Source organism: Choloepus didactylus, chromosome 2 (genome assembly GCF_015220235.1).
Source record: "Choloepus didactylus isolate mChoDid1 chromosome 2, mChoDid1.pri, whole genome shotgun sequence".
In the NCBI taxonomy this organism is placed as follows: Eukaryota; Metazoa; Chordata; class Mammalia; order Pilosa; family Megalonychidae; genus Choloepus; species Choloepus didactylus.
Window position 1 is genome coordinate 115,998,281 of NC_051308.1, and position 22,699 is coordinate 116,020,979.

A 22,699-nucleotide genomic window follows, 5' to 3' on the forward strand; every position below is an offset into this window, starting at 1 on the left:
AATTTTTGACATTTTCATTATCACACACACAAAAATAATAAGAATAAAAATTAAAGTGAAAAAGAACAAAGTGAAAAAGAACACTGGGTGCCTTTTCTTTTCTTTTTTTTTTTATTCCTTCCCCCATTTTTCTACTCATCCATCCATAAACTAGACAAAGGGCAGTGTGATCCATATGGCTTTCCCAATCACATTGTCACCCCTCATAAGCTACATTTTTATACAATCATCTTCAAGATTCATGGGTTCTGGGTTGCAGTTTGATAGTTTCAGGTATTTACTGCTAGCTGTTTCAGTTCATTAGAACCTAAAAAGGGTTGTCTATATTGTGCATAAGAGTGCCCACCAGAGTGACCTCTTGGCTCCTTTTGGAATCCCTCTGCCACTGAAGCTTATTTCATTTCCTTTCACATCCCCCTTGCAGGGCAGGTCTCTTGTTAACAAATTCTCTCAGCATATTTTTATTTTTTGAAAATTTTAAACTTCCTCAATTTTGAAGGAGAGCTTTGCTGGATAAAAAATTCTTGGCTGACAATTTTTCTCTTTCAGAATCTGACATATGTCATACCACTGCCTTCTCATCTCCATGGTACCCACTGAGTAGTCAGTACTTAGTCTTATGTAGTTTCCCTTCTATGTAGTGAATCACTTCTCTCTTGCTGCTTTCAGAAGTTTCTCCTTCTCTTCAACATTTGACAATCTAATCAGTATATGTCTTGGAATAGGTACATTTGGATTTATTCTATTTGGAGTTTGTTGGGCATCTTTGATTTGCATATTTATGTCATTTAGAAAACTTTCCTCAACTATGTCTTGAAACACTCTTCCTAGCCATTTACCCTTCTCCTTCTGGGTCACCAATGATTCTTATATTTGTTCACTTCATGTTGTCCATCATTTCTCTGAGACCCATTTCAAATTTATTTTTTTCCCATTTGTTCTTTTGTGTGCTCACATTCAATTACTCTGTCCTCAAGTTCACTTATCTTTTCTTCTGCCTCTTCAATTCTGCTATTGTATGTCTCTAGTATATTTTTAATTTGATCCACAGTGTCTTTTATTTCCATAAATATGGAAATAAAAGCTATTCCAATTCATTAGAACCTAAAAAGGGTTGTCTGTGTTGTGCATAAGAATGCCCACCAGAGTGACCTCTCGGCACCTTTTGGAATCTCTCTGCCACTGCTATTTTTTTATTTACTCTTTGAAATTCTTCTTTAGGCTCTTGTAGAGTCTTCTTGATGTCCTTTATGTCTTTATCCATCTTGTTGAAATTGTTTCAGAGATTTGTTTGTACTTTTTTAATTAGTTGCTGCAAATTATGTATCTCTTCTGGCTTTTCTGTTTGTTTGGCTCGTCCATATCTTTTAGATTCTTCAAGTGCTTTGTAGTTTTATGTTGGCTTTGGGGCATTTGCTTGTCTTGATTGGGTTATTTTGGGAAATGCAGGATTATTTGAACATTTATATATAATTTGGTAAAGCTATAGCTTGGGGTGCAGTTTCCCAATTCTACCAGCAGGTGGCGCTCTTGATGTACAGCTTGCTGGAGTGCAGTTTCCCTAACCTACCAGCAGGTTGCACTCTCAAGTGGATCTTCCCCAAACATTTCCTGTGTGGTGGGCGGAGTCCAAACTGGGTGGGAAACCAATCAGTACACGGGATCTCCTTGTGCACTGGGGACTGCCTGCCCTGGGGCTGCCACATGGGCCCTGAGCAGGTAGGTAGGGAGCCCACTCAAAGGCACCCTGCAGAAGGAATGTGGGCCCTGCCTGCCCGCTCCCTGCATGCGGACCATCCACAAGAATCTGGGGTGTTGGAGAGGCTCCCGATTGTCAGTATGGCGCCTCTCCCTTCCTTCCCCGCTTCTCACCGTTGCAGTCCCCTGGACTTCTTTGGGGGGAGAACAAGTGCTGCCCCCTGGGTTCCCTCACAGGAGCTCTCTGCTGTCTGGCTGGAGGATCACCTCCCTAGCTAACTGTCAGGGTAGGTGCACAGGAGTGCAGAGCCACTGCTCACTCCCTTGCCTAGTGGTAGTCTCACTGCTGCCAGCCCAGGAGGCGGTCAGGTCAAAAACAAACTCACCCAACCACCATCTCTCTTCCATTTTTGTTGGTGTCCCCTCCATGTACTTTGGGCGACCCTCTATGGCCAGTCACACCCTGAAACCATGGTCCCTGGCATCCCCCGGCCCCTCTCTAGTTACTTTCTTGGAGAAGCCCGTTCTGCCTTACCTATTCTGCCATCTTCCCAGAAGTCTGGTATTAAACTCTTGAACATAATTAATGCAACCAATTAATTATACATACATATATATATATATATATATATATATATATATATATATATATAATAGTGGTGTGTCTTAGGCCTCTATCTCTGTAAGCTCAACTAGATGGATGTACTGGAGACCCATTTAGTTTGCAGGAAAGATGTTTCACTTTGCATCTGTCAGAGGTTTAGAACAATAATAGGCTTAAGGTGCAGAAGCTTCTTTTATTGTACTGTTGTTCTGCCCTTGTTTTTTGAAGGGTCTTACTTAAAACAACTGCTGTATCAGAAGAAACATTTCAACAAAGTGTCTTGTTGAAGATGAACAGTCTCAGTGATCGGCTTATTTGTTTCTTATCTCACTTATCTAAAAGTTAGTCATTGGAAATTTTGTTTGTTTAGATTCAAGCTCTTTGGTAAAGTCACGTTAGGGATGACCAAAATAATTCCAAAGGAGCAGTGCTAGAGTAGTTGACGAAATGTATTTGAGCTAGTGTTATGTAAAACCTTTATTAAAATGGAAATTTTGTATAGTTGCAAAAATTCTGAGTTTGTAAAATCTTTGACATCAAATGCATATATTAATGATAATAAAATGTGTTGATACTTTCCCACTTAAAAATAATACATTAGATTGTAAATTAATAAATTAAATTAAAAATTAATAAATTAATTTTAATCATGTATATTGAAACTTCAAGGTTAACTTCTAAACAAAAGAATAGAGTACATAATACTAAAGAGAAAAAATGAAATTAAAAAATTTCTTTGCCACTATTTAGCTTGATGACGTCTGTCTGTCATGTTACATAACCTCTGTAAGCCTTAGTTTCCTCATCTTTAAAATGTTGATAGTGGTAGTACCTGCTTCACAGGGTTTTTATGAGGATGTAATCTGTGCTGGTTTGAATCTATATACCCCCCACAAAAGCCATGTTCTTTTAATCCGGTCTTATGGGTGCAAACTTATTATGGGTGGGATCTTTTGATGAGGTATTTCTATGGAGATGTGACCCCCCCCCCCAACTGTGGGTGAGACCTTTTGATTAGATTTCCGTGGAGGTGTGACCCCACCCATTCAAGGTAGGTCTTTATTAGTTTACTGGAGTCCTTAAGAGAGCTCAGGGGCTGACACAGACCCAAATACTTGGAAATGCAGGCAGAAATATGTTTGGAGATGCTAAGCTAAGAGATGAAGCCCAGAGTTTGCCTCGGAGAAGCTAAGAGAGGATCCCCAGACCCTTAGAGAGAAATGCCCTGGGAGAACAAGCACAGGTGCACAGGAGCTGAGAGAGAGAAGCTAAGAGAGACAGAAGCCCAGAGACATTTTGGAGAAAGCTGTTTTGAAACCAGAACCCAGGAGCAAAGGACCAGCAGATGCCAGCCATGTGCTTTCCCAGCGGATAGAGGTGTTCCGGATGCCACTGGCCTTCCTTCAGTGAAGGTATCCTCTTGTTGATGCCTTAGTTTGGGTATTTTTTACGGCCTTGGAACTGTAAATTTGTAGTCTAATAAAGCCCCTTTTATAAAAGCTAATCCATTTCTGGTATTTTGTATAACAGCAGCTGTAGCAAACGGGAACATAATCAGATAAGGCATGTAAAAAACTTAACACAAATCTAGTACAAAATAAGTGTTCAATAAATATTAGAAATTGCTATTATTAATAAATGATTCAACCTTTTGCCAATGCTTGAATCTGTGCTAAAACCTTCCTACATACATCTCACCCAGCTTTTCTCCAGTAAGAGTGAATAAGAGAGCCAAAGATAGCTAAAAAGTTTGAGCAGTTCTGATATAACTCTGATGTATCTCCTTGCTCAGAACGTTCAGGATTCACTATTGTGTTTTAGTGAAAAGTTCAAAGCATTCAAGGCTTTCTACTATCTGGCCTCAACCAACCTAAACTCATAATTTCTCTTAAAAAGCTTAAATTAGATCTCTAAGCAAACTTGAAGGCTCTCTCTCTTGATGCCTTTGCTTATGTGGGACCCTTTCTTAAAATGCCCTTTTGAAGAATTGGTAGAACTGGTTTCTCTCATCTGGAAAACATTACTTTTCTGCCATATTCAACCTGTTCTTCAAACCCCATAAGGTTTCCGGACTACTCTAGTCCTAAGTGGTTTATAGTTTGAAAAACTATTAGCTGAACCAAAGTTTTTAGTCATTTATGTATGTCTCTTCTACTGTTTTTTCAATTTAGCTTTTATTTAAATTTTATATTGTTCACAGAACTTTCCTCAAGTTTACATGTTCTTTCCAGCTAGATTTTCAGCTTCTTAGGATAGAGGCTATTTGTCATATGTCTTTGTATACACTTTAGCTCATAGGGAAGAGTGCCTATAATATGCCAGGCCCTATCCTAAATGCTTTCTTATATATATATCATCTTATTTAATCCTCCCAGCAAACTTATGAAGGTAAATATTAGAATCTCCATTTTACAGATGAGGAAATTGAGCTTCAGAAAAATGAAGTACCATACCCATGGCACTTAAATAGTGGCAGAGCTAGGTTTCCACTACACGATTCATCAAAATACCTTGTAAATAGTACATATCTAAGAAGAGTAAAAGGCTGAAATGATTGTATTATTGATACCCCACTCTGAAATTTAGGGTGTCATGGAAACATATTTCAAGGAAGCCAGAATTATTTTCAAGAAATAAAATTTGATATACCCATTATTAAGTAACAGCATAACCAAAGGAATCCACTAAATAGCTTGAAGTCAGACATAAAATTGTATTTGGGGGAGTTTAGTTTAAGGAGGTTCCAAAGACACTCTATTCTGTTATTCTTTACTTTTGTTCTGAGTTCATGTAGTGTGATATGAAATGAATCACAACCATGTGGACCATTCTTAGGGTGCTGGCTACAAGTCATATGCCTTTCAGAACATACTTTCTTTTTCTTTTCTCTTCTTTTCTAGGGTTACACATCTTTCTGGAATGACTGCATATCATCTGGCCTGCGAGGAGGCATCCTGATAGAGCTGGCCATGCGGGGTCGAATCTATTTAGAACCTCCCACCATGCGTAAGAAGAGACTACTAGACAGAAAGGTACAGCATCCTCTATGAACATCCTCTTAACTTAAGGAAAGGCAGATACCAACAGTGCATTTTTATTATTTGAAAGAATAAGATTTGAGAAATGAGACAAGATAAAATACCACTGTCTCAGCTGTACTATTGTCTAGAGAGGTTTAATTATCATACAGCTTAGTACCCATAGTCTAAGAGTTATAGGAAGTATATGGTTTTATCTTCCTTTTTTAATGCAAAAGAGTCATATTTAGGATGCTGTTATTTCTTCCTTTATTTCCATAGCTGTAACATTATGAAGTCAAGTATTACATAGGAGAAAGCAAAGATGTGGGTCAGACCCAGTCTTTGCTTAATCCTGCTCATCCTCAGACAAATATTGTTTCTTTCCTTCCATTCACTACAAGTCTTCTCCAGTATATGAGCTATACTCCTGTCTCCATTTTCTTCCTACTCATTTTCTCCATTCACAACTTCTCCCTGATCCTCAGCACTCTGCTGAAACCATACTCTTAGATAGCACCTTCTTTTCAGTCTTCAATTTATTCTTTTAACCTTTATGTGGATTAAAAGAACCTGCCTCCTACTTGAAACTTTCTCCATTCTTGGCCTTTGTTATGTATTATATTCTTTTTCCTCTCTGACTATATCCTATTTCCTTTACTTTTCTGTTCCTTAACACCTAGGTGTGTCCCTTTGCATGGTTTTCTCTTTTTAAAGATCTCATTTACCTTCACACTTTCACCTGTCACCTCCATGAGATTAACTCCCAAATTTCTAGGCATGTTTTTTTCCTTCACCTCCAGTCCAATATTCAGCTATTGGATAGACATTTCAATTTCACCACTCCAAATCACTTAAAACCAAACTTAGCAACTCTTCCCTAAAACTGGCTTTGACTCCTGACTTTCCTACCTTTTATTATTTCACAAGTTAGTTACCCAGACTCAAAGATTTATTATTAAAACTTTTCTCCCCCATAATCAATTTTCAGTTTGTCACTAGAGCCCACTTCAAATGTTTTTTTTGTCTCCTCACTATCACCACATACTAAATTTTAAACTTCTTAAGCACAGGGACATTATTTTATGCTTCTTTGCACTTCCTGCAGTACTTAACCAGTAATGTATATATGGTATGTTAAAAGATTTTTAACTTGAATGAGGTGAATGAACCAGGGTCCCTTGTTTCTTCTTTCCTGAAAGGTACTGCTAAAGTCAGACAGCCCAACGGGTGATGTCTTACTGGATGAAACACTCAAGCACATCAAAGCAACAGAACCCACAGAAACTGTCCAAACATGGATAGAGCTACTCACTGGTAAGATGATTCAAAAGGTATCCCATACTTGTCTTTAATTCTACTCTTAAAGTTGGGCAAAGTAGTACAGAAGTTCAGGGTGCTGGGTGTGATTCATATGGTCCACTGTTTAACTGTACTAATGAGGTCAAAAAAAAGGCATGGTTAATTGATACCTAACATTTTCCAAAGGTCATCCCATCCCCTAGGTCCTTTAACAGTATTCTTGATAAGAAACCTTTTTTAACATATTTATTGAGATCTAATTCATGTACTGTTTTGGTTTCCAAGGCTGCTCAAGCAAATACCAAGCAATGTGTCAGCATAAACAATGAGAATTTATTAGCTTAAAAGTTTTGAGGCTAAAAGCAAGTCCAAATCAGGGTATCGACGCAATGCTTTCTCTCCAATGACTAGTGTTCTGGGGCTGGCTGCCAGAGATCCGTGTCTCCTCCATCACATGGCAAGGCATGTGGCAGCATCTCCTGATCTCCCTTCTCTTGTGGGTTTCATCAATGTCCAGCCTCTTGCTTCCTATAGCTTTCTCTTCCTCTGTCTGAATTTCACTCTGCTTATCAAGGACTCCAGTAATAGGATTAAGACCCATCCTGACTGAGGTGGGCCACAGCTTCTTAACTAAAGTAACCTCAGCAAAAGGTCCTACTTAAAGTAGGTAGACACCCACAGGAATGGATTAAATTTAAGAACATTTTTCTGGGGTACATACAGCTGCAAACCACTACATGTACCATACAGTTCACCCATCTAAAGTGTTCTTCGATGGTTTTTAGTAGATTCACAGAATTATACAACCATATCACAATTTAAGTTTAGAATATTTTCATCACTCCCAAAAAGAAACCTCATACCCATTAGCAGTCTCTCTGTGTTTCCCCCACTCTCCTGCCCAACCCTAGGCAACCACTAATCCACTTTCTGTCTCTGTAGATTTTCCTATTCTGGGTATTTCATATAAATGAAATCAGAAAATGTATGATTTTTGTGACTGGCTCCTTTCACTTGGCGTAATGTTTTCAAGGTTCATCCATGTAGCATTTATCAGTACTTCATTCCCTTTTTTTAAAGGCAAGTTTAAAAACTTTAATGTGAGTAACTGGATCTCTCACATAAAATTTTAGGGAGTATCTTCTACAGGGCACTTTGAAGTTACAGCCAATGTCACCTTCTGGAGCAGTTTTTTTATTTAATTGAAAATTTTATTGAGATAATTGTAGATTTAATTGCAGTTATAAGAAATAATGCAGAGAGATCCTTTGTATGCTTTGCCCAGATTCCCCCAATAGTAACATTTTGTAAAACCATAGTATAATATGACAACCTGGATGTTTACATTGATACAATCCACCAATCTTATTCCCTAGTTTTAACTTGATTCCTTATTATTGCCAAATAATATTCCATTGTAATATATTGTAAGGACATACCACATTTAGTTATCTATATATCAGATGATGGGCATTTGGGTTGGTTCCACTTTTTTGGCTATTATGAATAATACTGCTATGAACATTCAAGTACAAGTTTTTATGTGGACATGTTTTAATTTCTTTTGGGTATATAGCTAGGAGTGGAATTGCAGGGTCATATGGTAACTCAGTGATTAACATCCTGAGGAAACTTACCATCTCTATCTGGTTTGTCACTAGGACCTACTTCAGATGTTATTTTTGTTTCTTTGCTATCATCCCATACTAGATTTTGAACTTCTTGAGGACAGGACTGTTTTCCAAAATGGCGGTACCATTTTACATACCTACCAGCAATATACAAGGGTTCCAATTTCTCTACATCCTCAACAACACTTGTTATTGTCTGTGTTTTTTATTTTAACCATCCTAGTGAGTGTGAAGTGGTATCCCAGTGTGTGTGTTTATTGTATGTGGTTACATACATGTAACAAAATTTGGTACTTATCCCTTGAATTCTTCATATAATTTGTGGTAGGGCTCTGTTGTTAGTTGCATTTCTGTTTATAGTATCTTTTTGAGGAATTGTTCGTTTTATTATTTTGAAATGTCCCTCCTTTATTTCTAGTAACATTTTTTGTTTTAAAGTTTCTTTGCCTGATATTAGGATAGCCACTCCAGCTCACAAATGGTTGCTGTTTGTATGCTTTATCTTTGTTCATCCTTTTAGTTTCAACCTATTTATATTTTTTAATCTAAAACGTTGTCTCCTGTAGACAGTATATAGTTAGTTGGAGCTTGTTTTTAATTCGATACGACAGTTTTGCCTTTTGCTTTGATTGTTTAATCTATTCATATTTAATATTATTATTGATATGACTGAATTTATATCTGCCATTGTGTTTTCTATATATCCCACATCATTTTTGTTCTTCATTTGCTTCCTTCTTTTGTATTAGTGGATATTTTCTAGTATAACATTTTAATTCCTTTAATGATTTTTAAATTAATTTTTATGTTATTTTCCTGGTATTTGCTCTTGGGCTTACCATATATATCTTATTGTATCAAAATCTGCTTAATATTTGTACTGAATTTAATTCCAGTAAAATTTTACTCCTATATAACTCCATTCTTCCCCCTTTTCTGTGTTAATAGTAATACATATGGCTTCTATATATGTTATAAACCCATTAATGGATTATTATGATTATTAATTAAAGAATTGACAGAAGGAGAGCAAGTATGTATTTATAGAGTTTGTTATATGTTCTGGTTTGCTAATGCTGCTGTTATGCAAAATACCAGAAATGGATTGGCTTTTATAAAGGGGGTTTATTTTGTTACAAAGTTACAGTCTCGGGGCCATAAGTGTCCAAGATAAGGCATCGACAACAGGTACTTTCACTGGAGAAAGGCCACTGGCATCCGGAAAACCTCTGTTAGCTGGGAAGCACGTGGCTGGCATCTGCTTGGCTCCCAGGTTGCGTTTCAACATGGCATTCTCCAAATGTTATTCTTGGGGTGTTTTGTCCTCTCTTAGCTATAGCTCTTCCAAAATGTCACTCTTAGCTGCTCTAGTCTGGGCTTGTGTGGCTCTTTTAAAGTACTCCAGTGATCCAATAAAGACCCACCCTGAATAGGTAGGGCAACACCTCCATAGAAATAATCCAATGAAAGGTCTCACCCACAGTTGATTGAGTTACATCTCCATGGAAACACTGAGCCAATAGGTTCCAACCTAATCAACACTAATACGTCTGCCTCCACAAGATTGCATCAAAGATAATGGCATTTTGGGGGCCACAGTACATCCAAACCAGCACATTGTATTACCCTTCGTATTTGCCATTTCAGGTTTTCTTCATTTCTTCCTGTGGATTTGAGTTACCGTCTAGTATCCTTTCCCTTTCTCCAATACAGCTTTGTTCCCACCCATCTCCTTTGTGCTGTTATTGTCAAGAATATTACATTTCCACGTTATACATATAGTGATCCAATTATATATTGTTTTATGTGATTGCTTTTTTAATCGGTTAAGAGATTAAATATTTAATACTACTACTGTCTTTTATCATTACCTACATAATTACTTTTACTGGCACTCTTTGTTCTTTCGTATGGATTCAGATTCCTGTCTGATGTCATTTGCTTTCAGCCTGAAGAACTTCCTTTTAGTATTTTTTTATAAGGCAGCTCTGCTGGCAATGAATTCCCTTGACTTTTGTTTATCTGGAAATATCTTTTATTTCATTGTCTTTTTTTTCTGCCTTCATTTTTAAAAAATAGTTTGCTAGATATAAGATTTTTGGTTGTCTTAGTTTTGCCAGGTGGCAATGACAAAGACCACACAAACTTGTTTTGGCTTAAACAATGGGAATTTATTGGCTCATGTTTTTGAGGCTAGGAGAAGTCCAAAATCAAGGCAAATACAAGGTGATGCTCTCTCTCCAGAAGTCTATAACATTCTGGTGCTGGCTACCAGTGATTCCTGGAGTTCCTTGGCTTGTATCCCTGCCTCACATCTTATGGTGATGTCGTCTCCTTATTTTTCCAGGTTCCATTGACTTATGGCTTCTGGCACCTACCTGTAGCTTTCTCTTTCTATGTCTGAATTTCTTCTGCTTATAAAGGACTCCAGTAATCTAGATTAGGACTGACTTTCACTCAGTTGAGCCACACATCTTAATTTAAAATAACATCTTCAAGAGGTCCTATTTACAATGGATTCACACTCACAGGAATGCAAATTAAATTAAGAAAAGGCCTCTCTTGGAATATATTCAATCTACTGTGTTGGGTGGCAGCGTTTTACTTTGATCATTCTGAATAAGTCATCCCACTGACTTCTGGCCTCTGTTGTTTCTGACAGAAATTTTATTGGAGTTCTCTTGTATGTGATAAACTGTTTTTCTCTTAACTGCCTTCATGATTTTTCCTTTATCTTTGTTTTTCTACTTTCAACCACAACATGTCTAGGTGTGGATCTCTTAGCATTTATCCTTCTTGGAGTTTGTTGAGCGTCTTGGATGTGTAGATCAATGTTGTTGGAGTTTTTTTTTTTTTTTTTAATCAAATTTGAGAAGTTTTCAGCCATTAATTTCTCAAATATTTTTTCTGACCATTTCTCTCCTTTCATTCCGCTGTTCCCATTATATGTATGTTAGTCCGTTTAATGGTATCCCACATTTCTCTGATGCTCTGTTCTTTTTTCCTATTTTTTTTTTTTTTGTATTATTCAGGTTGCATGATCTCTATTGATTTCCCTTCAAGTTTGTTGATCCTTTCTTCTGCCAGCTCAAATCTAATGTTAATCCTCTTCAGTGAATTTTCATTTTGGTTATTGAATTTTTCAACTGCAGGATTTCCATTTGGTTCTTATTTATAATTTCCATGTCTTTATGGATAGTCTCTATTTGATGAGTCATAATTTCCCTTAGTTCCTTGAACATATTTATAATAGCTGTTTTAGAGTCTTTGTCTGCTAAGTCCAACATCTGGGCAGTTTCTACTGCCTGTTTTTTACCCCGTGAATAGTTTACACATTAACGTTTCTTTGCAGGCTTCAAAACTTTTGTTGAAAATTGAACATTTTAGATAATATAGTATAGCAACTCTGTATACTCTCCCCCACTCTAATGGTTGATATTGTTGTCATTGATTGTTTTCTCATTTGTTTAGTCACTTTGCTTAAATAACTCTGAAGTCTATTTTCTCTGCAGTCTGCAGCCTCTGATATCCCTACTCAGATGTTTTTCCCTTGTTTTTATCTTCTAGCCTGCTTCTCTAGGGGTTGCCCCTGGATTAGCATAAGCTACCTATTGGTCAAAAGTTGCACTTAAGCCCCTTTGGCCAGTTAGAATTTTACTCTTTACTGTCAGGTTTGGTGTAGCTTTGAGTTTGCTGTTGCAATTCAGGGAGTTTACATTTTTGCCCTACATTGAGTCAAGGACTAGTAGCTTGAAAATTCCCTCTCTAATTTTTCCTGAGAGAGTACAGCCTTGGACATGCACATGGTCTTTCATTCTACCAGGGTTGTGTGAGTGGTTTTATTATAACTTCCTAGGAGTTGCCCCTGGATTGATGTAGTTGATTGTGTAGCTAGTGTTTGGTCAGAGGTTGTGATTAAGTCCCTTTTACCAGTGAGGATTTCCCCCTTTGTTGATGGATCTTTGTGTGGTCTGGGGACTGTTTTCAAGTCTTCCCCATATCCTGCTGTGATTGTTCCTGAGTGGGTGCAACCCAGTGCATACACACAGCTTCCGTGACCCCCCGAGTTGACTATGATCCCAGAGGGCTTTTCTTGACTTTCTCTTTCTCCACTTTTCTCTGTTAAACTGATAACTCCTCTGCCATTTGACTTGCTGCTACCAGTAACCTGAAGCTACAAGCACACTCTTAATTGCCCTCCACCTAGATCTCCATGGTTTTCAACAATACCCTAGGCACTTCTCCACACTCTGTTCCAAATAAACTTAGTCCCTTTAGACAGAGCTGCAGAGTTCTTCATCTTTCAGGCCTGCCTCCCTTCTTGGGCCACTGCACAAACAGTAGCCTGTTTCTACAGGAGTGATACCCCTACTCTATAAGTGGGCACTGGGGTAGGGAGATTGATGGTAGCCCCAGGTCTTTTTGGCTTGCCCCTTCTACTATGGAACTTCTTCTGCTCTGCAAGCAAGATGGGGTAAAGTTCTTGGCCTGCCATGCCTGGGGTAGACCTTCTGCCCTACAAGTAGGGGATAAGTAGGGGAAGGGAGCCTAGAGTAGAACATCTGCAATACAGGGTAGAAAGCATCCAAGAGAGACTGGTATCTGAAGAAGATTTCAAAAATGCAAGAATGATGAACAGTGTCATAGAGACATCATGTAAGATAAGAACAGAAATGGGTTAGCCGGTTGGGGTGGTTGGGGTGGCTGGGGGCTGGGGTCGGGGGCAGGTGCTGCCTCTTACCTCGCTGTCCCCTAGCGCCACCCAGACATCGCGCCCGTCGCCGGCACCATGAAGATATGGACTTCAGAGCACGTCTTTGACTACCCATGGGAAACTGTTACAACAGCTGCAATGCAGAAATACCCAAATCCTATGAACCCAAGTGTGGTTGGAGTTGATGTATTGGACAGACATATAGATCCCTCTGGAAAGTTGCACAGCCACAGACTTCTCAGCACAGAGTGGGGACTGCCTTCCATTGTGAAATCTATTATTGGTGCAGCAAGAACCAAAACATATGTTCAGGAACATTCGGTAGTTGATCCTGTAGAGAGAACAATGGAACTTAAATCTACTAATATTTCATTTACAAATATGGTTTCAGTAGATGAGAGACTTATATACAAACCACATTCTCAAGACCCGGAAAAAACTGTTTTGACTCAAGAAGCCATAATCACTGTGAAAGGAGTCAGCCTCAGCAGTTACCTGGAAGGGCTGATGGCAAGTACAATTTCTTCAAATGCTAATAAAGGCCGAGAAGCAATGGAATGGGTAATACATAAATTAAATGCCGAGATTGAAGAATTGACGGCTTCGGCAAGAGGAAGCATAAGGACACCGATGGCGGCAGCAGCATTTGTAGAGAAATGACAGTGAAAATCGGTGTATAACATCAGATCCCCTGGGTCTTTCCAAGCTGGCTATATTTATTTGTTATTTAAAAAAAACAAACAAACTATATCTTAGGTGGACTTTTTTGTAATAAGCTGGAGAACAAGTATGTGATTTTTGTTGAAAACAAAGAGGAGATGCAGGGCTTCTAAGTAAAAGAGACCAGAAGAAATTTGTGTTATTTGAAATGACCATCCAATTGTAAGGATTCCAGTATTTATGTTAAAATTTTACAATTTTTGAAAAAGTACTTCGAAATTGGTATTGGCATAGTGATGAATCTCCTTAAGGTAGAATTTTGAAGCTTTTCATGCATTGGAACTCTACCTGGCTTTGGACCAACCCCAGAGCAAAGCAGAGCCATCTTTTCATATACAACCATGATTGCCCTACTGCATTAAACTTCAACAGTTGACATGAGAACTCACTTTGAAAGGAGAAATTGTAACTTCCAAAAGCATGTTAATTTGTTTAAAAAAAAAAAAAAAACTTGCTCTGCTCTAAACCACCATTAAAAACCACAGTATTTTGATTTGGTACGTAAGTGATATTTTTGGAGTGAAAATTATCACTAAAGTAATATATGACTCCAGCAAAAATACGATTTTATTGTATTAAGAGTACTGTATTGATTTGCCAAATTTTTGTAACTTAGTAAAGATATTACCTTCCTTGGATTTGTACTTCTAAAAGTCTTTATGATTTAGTATGCTGTACTATGGGCTGGTTAACTGAAAAAATAAAGTCATTACCTGAATTTTGCAGCATTAAACATTAAACAGAAGAACAGCTGTTCACATCTTTTAGCATTTAACATTTGCCTAACATAAATTGCCATGTGTCAAAATCATGGTTCTGTAATTGCTAAAGCATGATATGTCAGATTATTTGAATATAATTACTTTTTGAAATAATTGTGACCACAAAACATCTTTTTTACATGAAGAGCTGTACGTCATTTGAAATTACTCAAATGATGTCTTGATCTGAAGTATAAATCCCCGGTACTTAATGTTTTTAATAATATGGTGCCACTGCAGGGCATGGGGGGTGGTGGGTAAGGAAAAAAAAAAAAAAAAAAAAAGGATTGACCTAATCACTGAGTGAATTTCACTGCAGCTTTTGTTTATGGGAAATCCTTATTTGGGATGCCAGTAGGCAGCTGCAACTGAAAAACAATCTAGTAAATGTATTTTGTTTTATATTTTGTATCAGGTAATTATTAACCACTAAATGATATCTTTAATACTTATTTGTTGCATACCAAGTATTTTTATTAAAAGTGATTAGCTCTAGCCTTTATTTTCCAGTGCTTTACATTACAAGTGATAAACATCCAGTAAGGTTTCCTATAAAAGAGACAAGTTAATGTATGTACATAAACCACAGAAATAGTATATCAAACTATTTTTTAAATTAGTGTTTTTTCTACTTAAAATATTATTTGGCTTAAGACTTTCTTAGGACATTTGTAAAAGCACATTAAATCCAGTAATTTTCTGATTATTTTTTGTAACTAGAGATGGTTTTTGCAACTGAAATAACATTTCTGCTCAACAACATTGCTAAATTTTTGATATTTGGTAAAAAAAAAAGTTGCCTTGTATGATTCGTGTAAATAATACTTGTTCTGAGAGAAGTGTAATATCCTAATGATAAAAGATTTCTAAGCAAAAAAAAAAAGAACAGAAATGAAGTCCTTAAGCCCTAGCAATATGGAAGTCCTTGGTGACATTTTGCATTTTTTGAATCTGGTTTAGTGTGAAATATGGTTGGAGTCAAAACCAGTCCATAAAGAGCTGAGGAGTAAGTGGATTGAGGAATGAATGGAGACTATTCTTTTAAAAAATGTAACCATTCAAGATCCCAAATAATTAATTTGCTTTTTTCACTTTGTTTTTCTCTTTCTGTTCATTATGTCCTGTTTCTTTTCCCCATAGGTGAGACCTGGAACCCCTTCAAATTACAGTACCAGCTGAGGAATGTACGAGAACGAATTGCAAAGAACCTCGTAGAGAAGGGTATTCTAACCACTGAGAAGCAGAATTTCCTGCTATTTGACATGACTACTCATCCAGTGACCAATACTACAGAGAAGCAGCGACTAGTGAAAAAACTTCAAGATAGTGTACTAGAGCGTTGGGTAAATGACCCTCAGCGTATGGACAAGCGAATTCTGGCACTCCTGGTGCTAGCTCACTCCTCTGATGTGCTAGAGAATGTCTTCTCCTCTCTGGCAGATGAAAAGTATGATGTGGCAATGAATCGAGCCAAGGACCTGGTTGAACTGGACCCTGAAGTGGAGGGCACAAAACACAGTGCCACAGAGATGATCTGGGCTGTGCTGGCAGCTTTCAATAAATCCTAAAGCCAGCAGGTGGGTTTCTCCTTTTCCTCTGCTGGCTGATGACTGTCAGAGACCCCATCACTGAGTTTTGTGTGATGAGATGTTTTTGCATCATTTTTTTTTCCTTCTCTTGAATCAGACTCATGATTTGGAGAGAGCAATATCAGGGCTTCTCCATAGACCTTAATTATTATAAGCAGATTTTATTTCTCTCTATACTTCCATTCCAGAGGGTAATAAACTGGGTGAACTACACACATCCCATTTCTTGGCTTAGTTTCATCCAGTGTGCTTTTGGACAAGCAGGAATAACTCAGTGGGGTTTGGACTTCTCCAGTCACAGAATGTGAATGAGATGAAGAGCAAACCATTTATTTCATTTTTAAAATTTGGGGGTTTTGTCTCTCTTAAATTCATGGCTCTTTCAAAGCCTTTGTCTCTCAGACCCTGCTAAATAATGTAGTTTATTGGAATAATTGTGCTTTGAATAAGGGACAATGGAAAAAAAAAAAAAACCAACTAATATTTGGAGCAGAGGTCTCTGGGATTGTGATTCCTTTTCTAACCTAATGAAAATGTCCCAATTTGGTTACTTGGATCTTATAGTTCAGAATTATATTCAGTACTCCTCCCTCTTATCCCTCATTCATCAGGACAAAAGTCTAAATGAAAAATGTTATCTCTTAACACCTCCTTCAAGCAGTCAGTATAAATGTGTACAGGAGGGAAGAGACATAAGAATTTCCACTCTTTAGCACTTGACTGTCCTGTTTCCTCCGAACTATTTTAAATGGCTCTGCTCCGAATTGAGGAGCTGAATAGCAGCAAGCAGCACCCTGAGCAGACATAAAAACTTCCAGATCTTATTGTTCCCTATTTTTGGCTTCCCACATAAATTAAGAAATTCTATCTGTATTTAAGAGTTCGGGGGTGGTTTTGTTTATAATTAATCCACAGATAACCAGTCTAGTCATCAGTCTCAGTTCAATACAACCCTCTTTCTGGCTGAATTTCTAAAACGTTTTCCACTTCAGTTATGAAGGCAGAGAGAAGCTTTGTTATGAAAGACCTTATTTAGAAGGCCCAAAGTATCCCGATAGAAATACAGCATTTGGGGATATAAAGCAGATAGGCATTTGTTTTGCTATTACTTTTAATGAATCCTGCCTCTTGACCATTAGAGAAAAACAGGCTGTTATGGATCTAATACAGATGACTCAGACTTGATCTGATCTTCCTGAACAGAAATAATTGAGTGATTATAACTTTATCTCCTCCTCCAACTCTAACCAGCCCCCAAAATTCCCAAACTCAAGATTTTTTTTGTTTTTCACTTCAGGTATCTGTCTCTTAAGTGAGTAAAGATACAAAGTGTAATGTGAAGCAAACTGTAGATGTGAGTCTGAAAAGAGCTCCACTCTGGCTTTCTAAAAGTAGAAAAGCCCATTTGTGGGTCATCTCTACCTAACTCAGCTTTTTCTTTCCATTTGAATAATTCGGCATGAATTGAAACCAGGTTTTCCTGTGGAAAGTTTCAGCTTGATTGGGGAGTAGAAGTTGAGTTGAGTTCTTTATTGAAACTCTTGGTCAGTGTTTATTTTTATATTGTATCCCAAAAAGATGAAGATGTCTTTATTTTGAATCTGCATAATGTTCACTGCCAAACACCTTCTCATTTAAAGCATATGGGCATCACTTCTGTATAATAAAGATCAACTCTTGGCTCCCTGGTCTCTCTATGCACAGCTTTTTGTTGTTGTTGTTGTTGTTACTTTTTGTTGTTGTTGTTACTTTTTATTAAATTCAGTTTCATTGAAATACATTCACACACCATACAATCATCCATGATCTACAATCCACTGTCCACAGTATGATAACGTAGTTATGCGTTCATCACCACAATCTCTCTCTGAACATCTTCCTTACATCAGAAAGAACCAGAACAAGAATAAAAAATAAAAGTGAAAAAAGAACACCCAAATCATCCCCCCATCCCACCCCATTTGTCCTTTAGTTTTTATCCCCATTCCTCCACTCATCCATACACTAGATAAAGGGGGTGTGATCCACAAGGTCTTCACAATCACACTGTCACCCCTTGTAATCTACATTATTATATAATTGTCTTCAGGAGTCCAGACTGCTGGGTTGGAGTTTGGTAGTTTCAGGTATTTACTTCTAGCTATTCCAATACATTAAAGCCTAAGAGGTGTTATCTATATAGTGCATAAGAATGTCCACCAGAGTGACCTCTCGACTCCATTTGGAATCTCTCAGCCACTGAAACTATTTCGTCTCATTTTGCATCCCCCTTTTGGTCAAGAAGATACTCTCAGTCCCATGATGCCGCGTCCACATTCATCCCTGGGAGTCATACTCTGAGTTGCCAGGGAGATTGACACCCCTGGGAGTCGGGTCCCACGTAGCGGGGAGGGCAACTATGCACAGCTTTTAAACTTCAGATTTTTTTTTTTTTAATGGAAATAAGAACTTTCTGCACAAGGTCTGTAACATCTCCCCTCTTCACTAGCTTGCCAGCCTCTATTTCATCCTGTGTGGAAAATCAGGGGAACACAAATATAAAAATTGTAACATGTAGGCTGGGAAGCAGGGCACATCAAGGCTAAACAATCAACTAATGTCAAGTCTGAATAGGGTCTCTATTTCAAGCAAAATAAATGCCAATTATACCATTATTACCATGAGAAGAATGAATATGTTCTCATCTATTAATATCTACTTACAGATGACACCTGAATTTATTTATCTAAGAGGAGGGGAGTCTTAAGCACCTAATATAGGTAATATACCTAACTATAGCAGAGTTAATGTGAAAAGACAATTGTACTGATAACTTTTGTAATTGGCTTATTGTTCTTCCCTTTAGAATGTCTACAACACAAAGGACAATAAGAAATTTATTTACTAAGATTGTTTATATTTCCATGTTATTTTTATTTAAGACAAAGCCTGTTCCCATGAGTCATCCTTTATACAGTATTCCTCAAAGTGGTGCAAAGGCACCGCACCAAAATCACCCATGTGTGCGCATGTGTGGTGGGGAGGGTACCTTGCTAAAATGCAGGTTCCTAGTGACTCCATCTCTGGGATTAAGGGCCTTGAAAGCTGCATTTTAAACAAACTCTTAAAGCTTGCATGTTAAAATTTGAGAACACTGCTGTATATTTTGTTGCCTATAATTGATCCATCCAAAAAATATGAAATACTTACAATTTAACTGGCCCTTACTAGATGCTGACAATAAAAAGTTGTCTAGGACGCAATTCCAGCTCCCCAAAACCCAAAGAATAGTGGACAAGACAAACATTTAAGTGGGCAATTAAGTTATTTTGTGATTAATGTCAAATAGAAATATAAACTTAATATTTAGAAGCAGGAGGAAAGAAATGTTTCTCCTGCAAACATTAGAAAAGACTTAGAGAATTATAATAGTGGTGATTATGTATTGAGCACTTTTGTTGTTAGATATTATGCTAAACACTTTGCACATATTATCTCACTATTCACAGCACTAAACCAAACTATGAGGTATTTTAAAGAACATAAACTCAGTCAGATGAGGCTTGCCTGAGGAAATAGTGCAGACCTTGAGTTCAAACACATGCTCTTAATCACTACACTCTCTTACCTCCATTTTAACTCAGTCTTGAAGAATGAAGATTTTTCACACAGAGAAGGAAGAGTTGAGGCTATTTCAGCAGGGGAAATGACATGTACAAAGTAATTGGCAATATACGTGAATTTCATGGATGTGTGTGCTTTTCACATATCTATATTTCCAAAAAAAAAAAATATCATTCTAAGGTATATTCAGATGGTAGACTACAGAAAGGTTTTTGAAACTAGGATATTACCTTTTAACAATAAAACCATAAAGGGGATTCTAATTAACATATAGCGTATTAACATGTTCTTCCCCTTTTCCTCATAGCCACTCCTCTAAAATGCCCACAGATATTGATACAATTTTTAAATATGTGTTTCATTCCCTAAAGAATAAAAAGAATTGCTTAAATGCTGAAATCAGTTAGGTAAAACTGCTTTTTAATATTTTCCTATTATCTGTGACATGTGCTGTTGGGTCCCACTGGGTCCCAGCAGGACTCACCCTGAAAGAAAAATACAGGAGAAAATCCAGCTGGGACTGCCCTAAACCAACAATAGCGTTTGAGATTCTGAAGAAAGAGGCACTAAACCCCAGGGTGATCAGTCCTTAAGCATTTATTTGGGGAACTTACAGAGAGCTGCAGCTACCTCATGACAGACAGCAAGACAGCAAGAAATTCACTCAAGTATGTCTGCACCTATGACAACCACTCTTTAGATTATATAGGGCTGGGAGATGGTGGCTGAATGCCAGAGCTTGCATGCAAGTTCTAGGAAAACATCTGACTACGTGCTCTTTTCTCAAAACAAGATGCGCTTGGGCTGGGTAGCATTCAAGGTATAGCAGCCAAAGTTTGGGGTGCTTCCAGGGAGTTATGGGGAGGAGGAACAGGGGGACCATGGGCAAGGACAATCTGAGGTCAGGTAGTAGATGCTCTATGTACTAAATATGTGTGCAGGTATCTTTGTTCCTGTGTCCCCAATCTTTCAAGGTCTTTGTCTTCCTTTCTCCTCCATTGCCTGTGTAATTTGAAAAAAAGACAGACCAGACATGACTTCTTATTTAAGAATGAAAAAGGGAGCCAACTCTCCCCAGAAAGCAGTAAAATACTCATGGAATGACATCAGACACAACAAGGATCGCTTCCTGGCAGAAATTTCCTTTTTTCTAGCAGCCCAACTCAATTACTGTGTTGGTTTTACTTTGCATTCCAGATTGTAAAGTAGATTCAATTGGGGGTGGGGGGGTGTCAAATACTCCCTAAGAGCCCTTGAAATAGACGTGTGTTTGTGCAGAATTTTTTTTCTTGAGTATAAATAGTCTGGCTGCCATTTTGATTTTCTTAACCTAATTAAACCTCCCTATAATAGAATAGTTTATCTGAACTAACTTTAGAAATTCATCTGGGAACCTAGGGTCTCCTACCCCTTCAGAAAGGCTTCTTGACCAAAGCCACATGTTTCTGCCACATAAAGTAAACCCAGTACATGTACAGTGGTACCTCGGTACTCATCATTAATTGGTTCCAGGAGGCGTGATGAGAACCAAAAATGATGACTACCAAACAAATTTTTGTCATAAGGAATAATGTAAATAAATTTAATGTGTTCCCAAACTAAAGACAATGCACAATTTTTAAGGCAATATTAAAAAGATATGGGTGTATCTCATTACTTTATATGAGAAATAATAATTAATAAATACTTAGATTAAATAAAATAAAAACTTCACCTGTACTGAGAAGAGTCGCTGGCCTAATGGGATGGTGGGAGGAGAGTGGTGAGGACGAGAGGTTCCATGGAGTGTTGCTTGGAAGGAGAGTCCCCCTCCAATAGAACATTGGCCCTTGCACTTCAGGTGTTCTTTCTCTTTTCAGCCGTTGTTCAACTTGCACCACAGGCTCTGACACACTCTTTTGTCACCTTCACTAAAAACTTATTCAATGAGGACTGCTTCTGTCTTTTCAGAATTCTATGAAAATGTGAAATTCTTTGGTCATTCAATAAATCAACAATTCTGCTTTTCAGAGCTTTGTCCAGATGGTACTTCTCCACAAAGTTTTGAACTTCGGCCCATTTTGCACACATTTCTTTTATCAAGGAACTGGGGACATCCTCCCTTATCTCCTCCTCACCTGAAGAAATCTCTTCAGCCACCTCTTGTTGCTCCTTCTGTAGTTCCTGCAGCTCCTCAGTGCTGAGCTCTTCACAATATTCCTCCACTAACTCCTCAACAAGAGCCTTTTTTATCACTTTTTATGCTCAATGATGGTGGAGACCATTGTTCTAGGCCTACCGTATTCACTAGCAAGATCAGTAATGTGAATACCGCTCTCATATTTGACTATTATTTCTCTTTTTTTGCTTAATGGTGGTTCAAAGTAATTTTTTTTTTGTTTCTGCTCAGCACTCTCACTGCTCTTTTTCTTAGGACCAATGATAAGAAAAAAAAAAAAACAACACAAAAATACACAAAATGACCACAGAAGCTAAGATAAGACCGCAAGGGGATGTGCACAGGGCAAGAGCTGCTGCATGACTAATGTGTGACCCTTTGTTTCGGCTGGAAAGGGTTGTGAGAGTCATGAGGCAACTGACACTTGCATGTCGAGTACCAAACATGACAAGTACCAGGACAAAATTTTCATGTCAAAATGCATTGAGTATCTCATTCAAAGAGTTTCAAAGCAGTTGAGTATCAAGATACCACTGTAACCATTTTCCTGGTTTGACAGGAATAAATACAAAGCCAAAGTTTTTCTTGCATTTCAGAAACGTTGAATTTTTTTCCACTGAAGATAAGCAGTTCTTGAAAGATTTCTGGGTGTTCGATGCCATAAAACCTCAAAATATTTGTGGGTTAGCCTTAATAAAAACACTTTAGGGAGGAAAGGACTGGGGAAAGATGGCAGAGTAGGAAACTCCAGGATCAGTCCCTCCATTAGAACAACTATTAAACAGGTAGGAACTGTCTGAATGAACTATTTTGAAATTCTGAAATCCAAGAGAACACTGTGCAGCATCCAGGGAAGAGAAGGCAGAAGAGGCTGGTAAATTGCAGTAAATACCACTGAACTG

The 22,699-nt window shown here is 37.8% G+C and overlaps 2 protein-coding genes and 1 long non-coding RNA gene across 4 annotated transcripts in view; 2 read left to right on the forward strand and 1 right to left on the reverse strand.

Moving 5' to 3' along the window:
• GOLPH3L (golgi phosphoprotein 3 like) overlaps positions 1–17,717 on the forward strand; it is a 75,962-nt gene extending 58,245 nt beyond the window's left edge. For both annotated transcript variants that reach the window (XM_037826070.1, XM_037826071.1), the window contains 3 exons: positions 5,203–5,334; positions 6,522–6,636; positions 15,588–17,717. In XM_037826070.1, the coding sequence (XP_037681998.1) occupies positions 5,203–5,334; positions 6,522–6,636; positions 15,588–16,015 (675 nt within the window). In that variant the 3' untranslated portion in view covers positions 16,016–17,717. The remainder of the gene's footprint in view (positions 1–5,202; positions 5,335–6,521; positions 6,637–15,587) is intronic.
• Positions 12,988–15,711, forward strand: LOC119526715 (PRELI domain containing protein 3B-like). Its single transcript, XM_037826072.1, has 2 exons — positions 12,988–13,848; positions 15,588–15,711. Exon 1 carries the CDS (start codon positions 13,042–13,044, stop codon positions 13,624–13,626), a length of 585 nt encoding a protein of 194 aa, XP_037682000.1. The 5' UTR covers positions 12,988–13,041; the 3' UTR covers positions 13,627–13,848; positions 15,588–15,711.
• Positions 17,718–18,457: 740 nt separating the features above from the next.
• On the reverse strand, positions 18,458–21,386 carry LOC119517790. The gene is made up of 3 exons (XR_005213628.1): positions 21,354–21,386; positions 19,644–19,785; positions 18,458–18,545 (listed from the first exon to the last, which is right to left on the reverse strand). It is a non-coding gene; the product is annotated as an uncharacterized LOC119517790 (long non-coding RNA).
• Positions 21,387–22,699: the final 1,313 nt, after the last annotated feature.

Bases quoted from the DNA above. Each gene is read 5' to 3' on its own strand.
- LOC119526715 (XM_037826072.1), top strand. From the start codon at position 13,042: ATGAAGATATGGACTTCAGAGCACGTCTTTGACTACCCATGGGAAACT.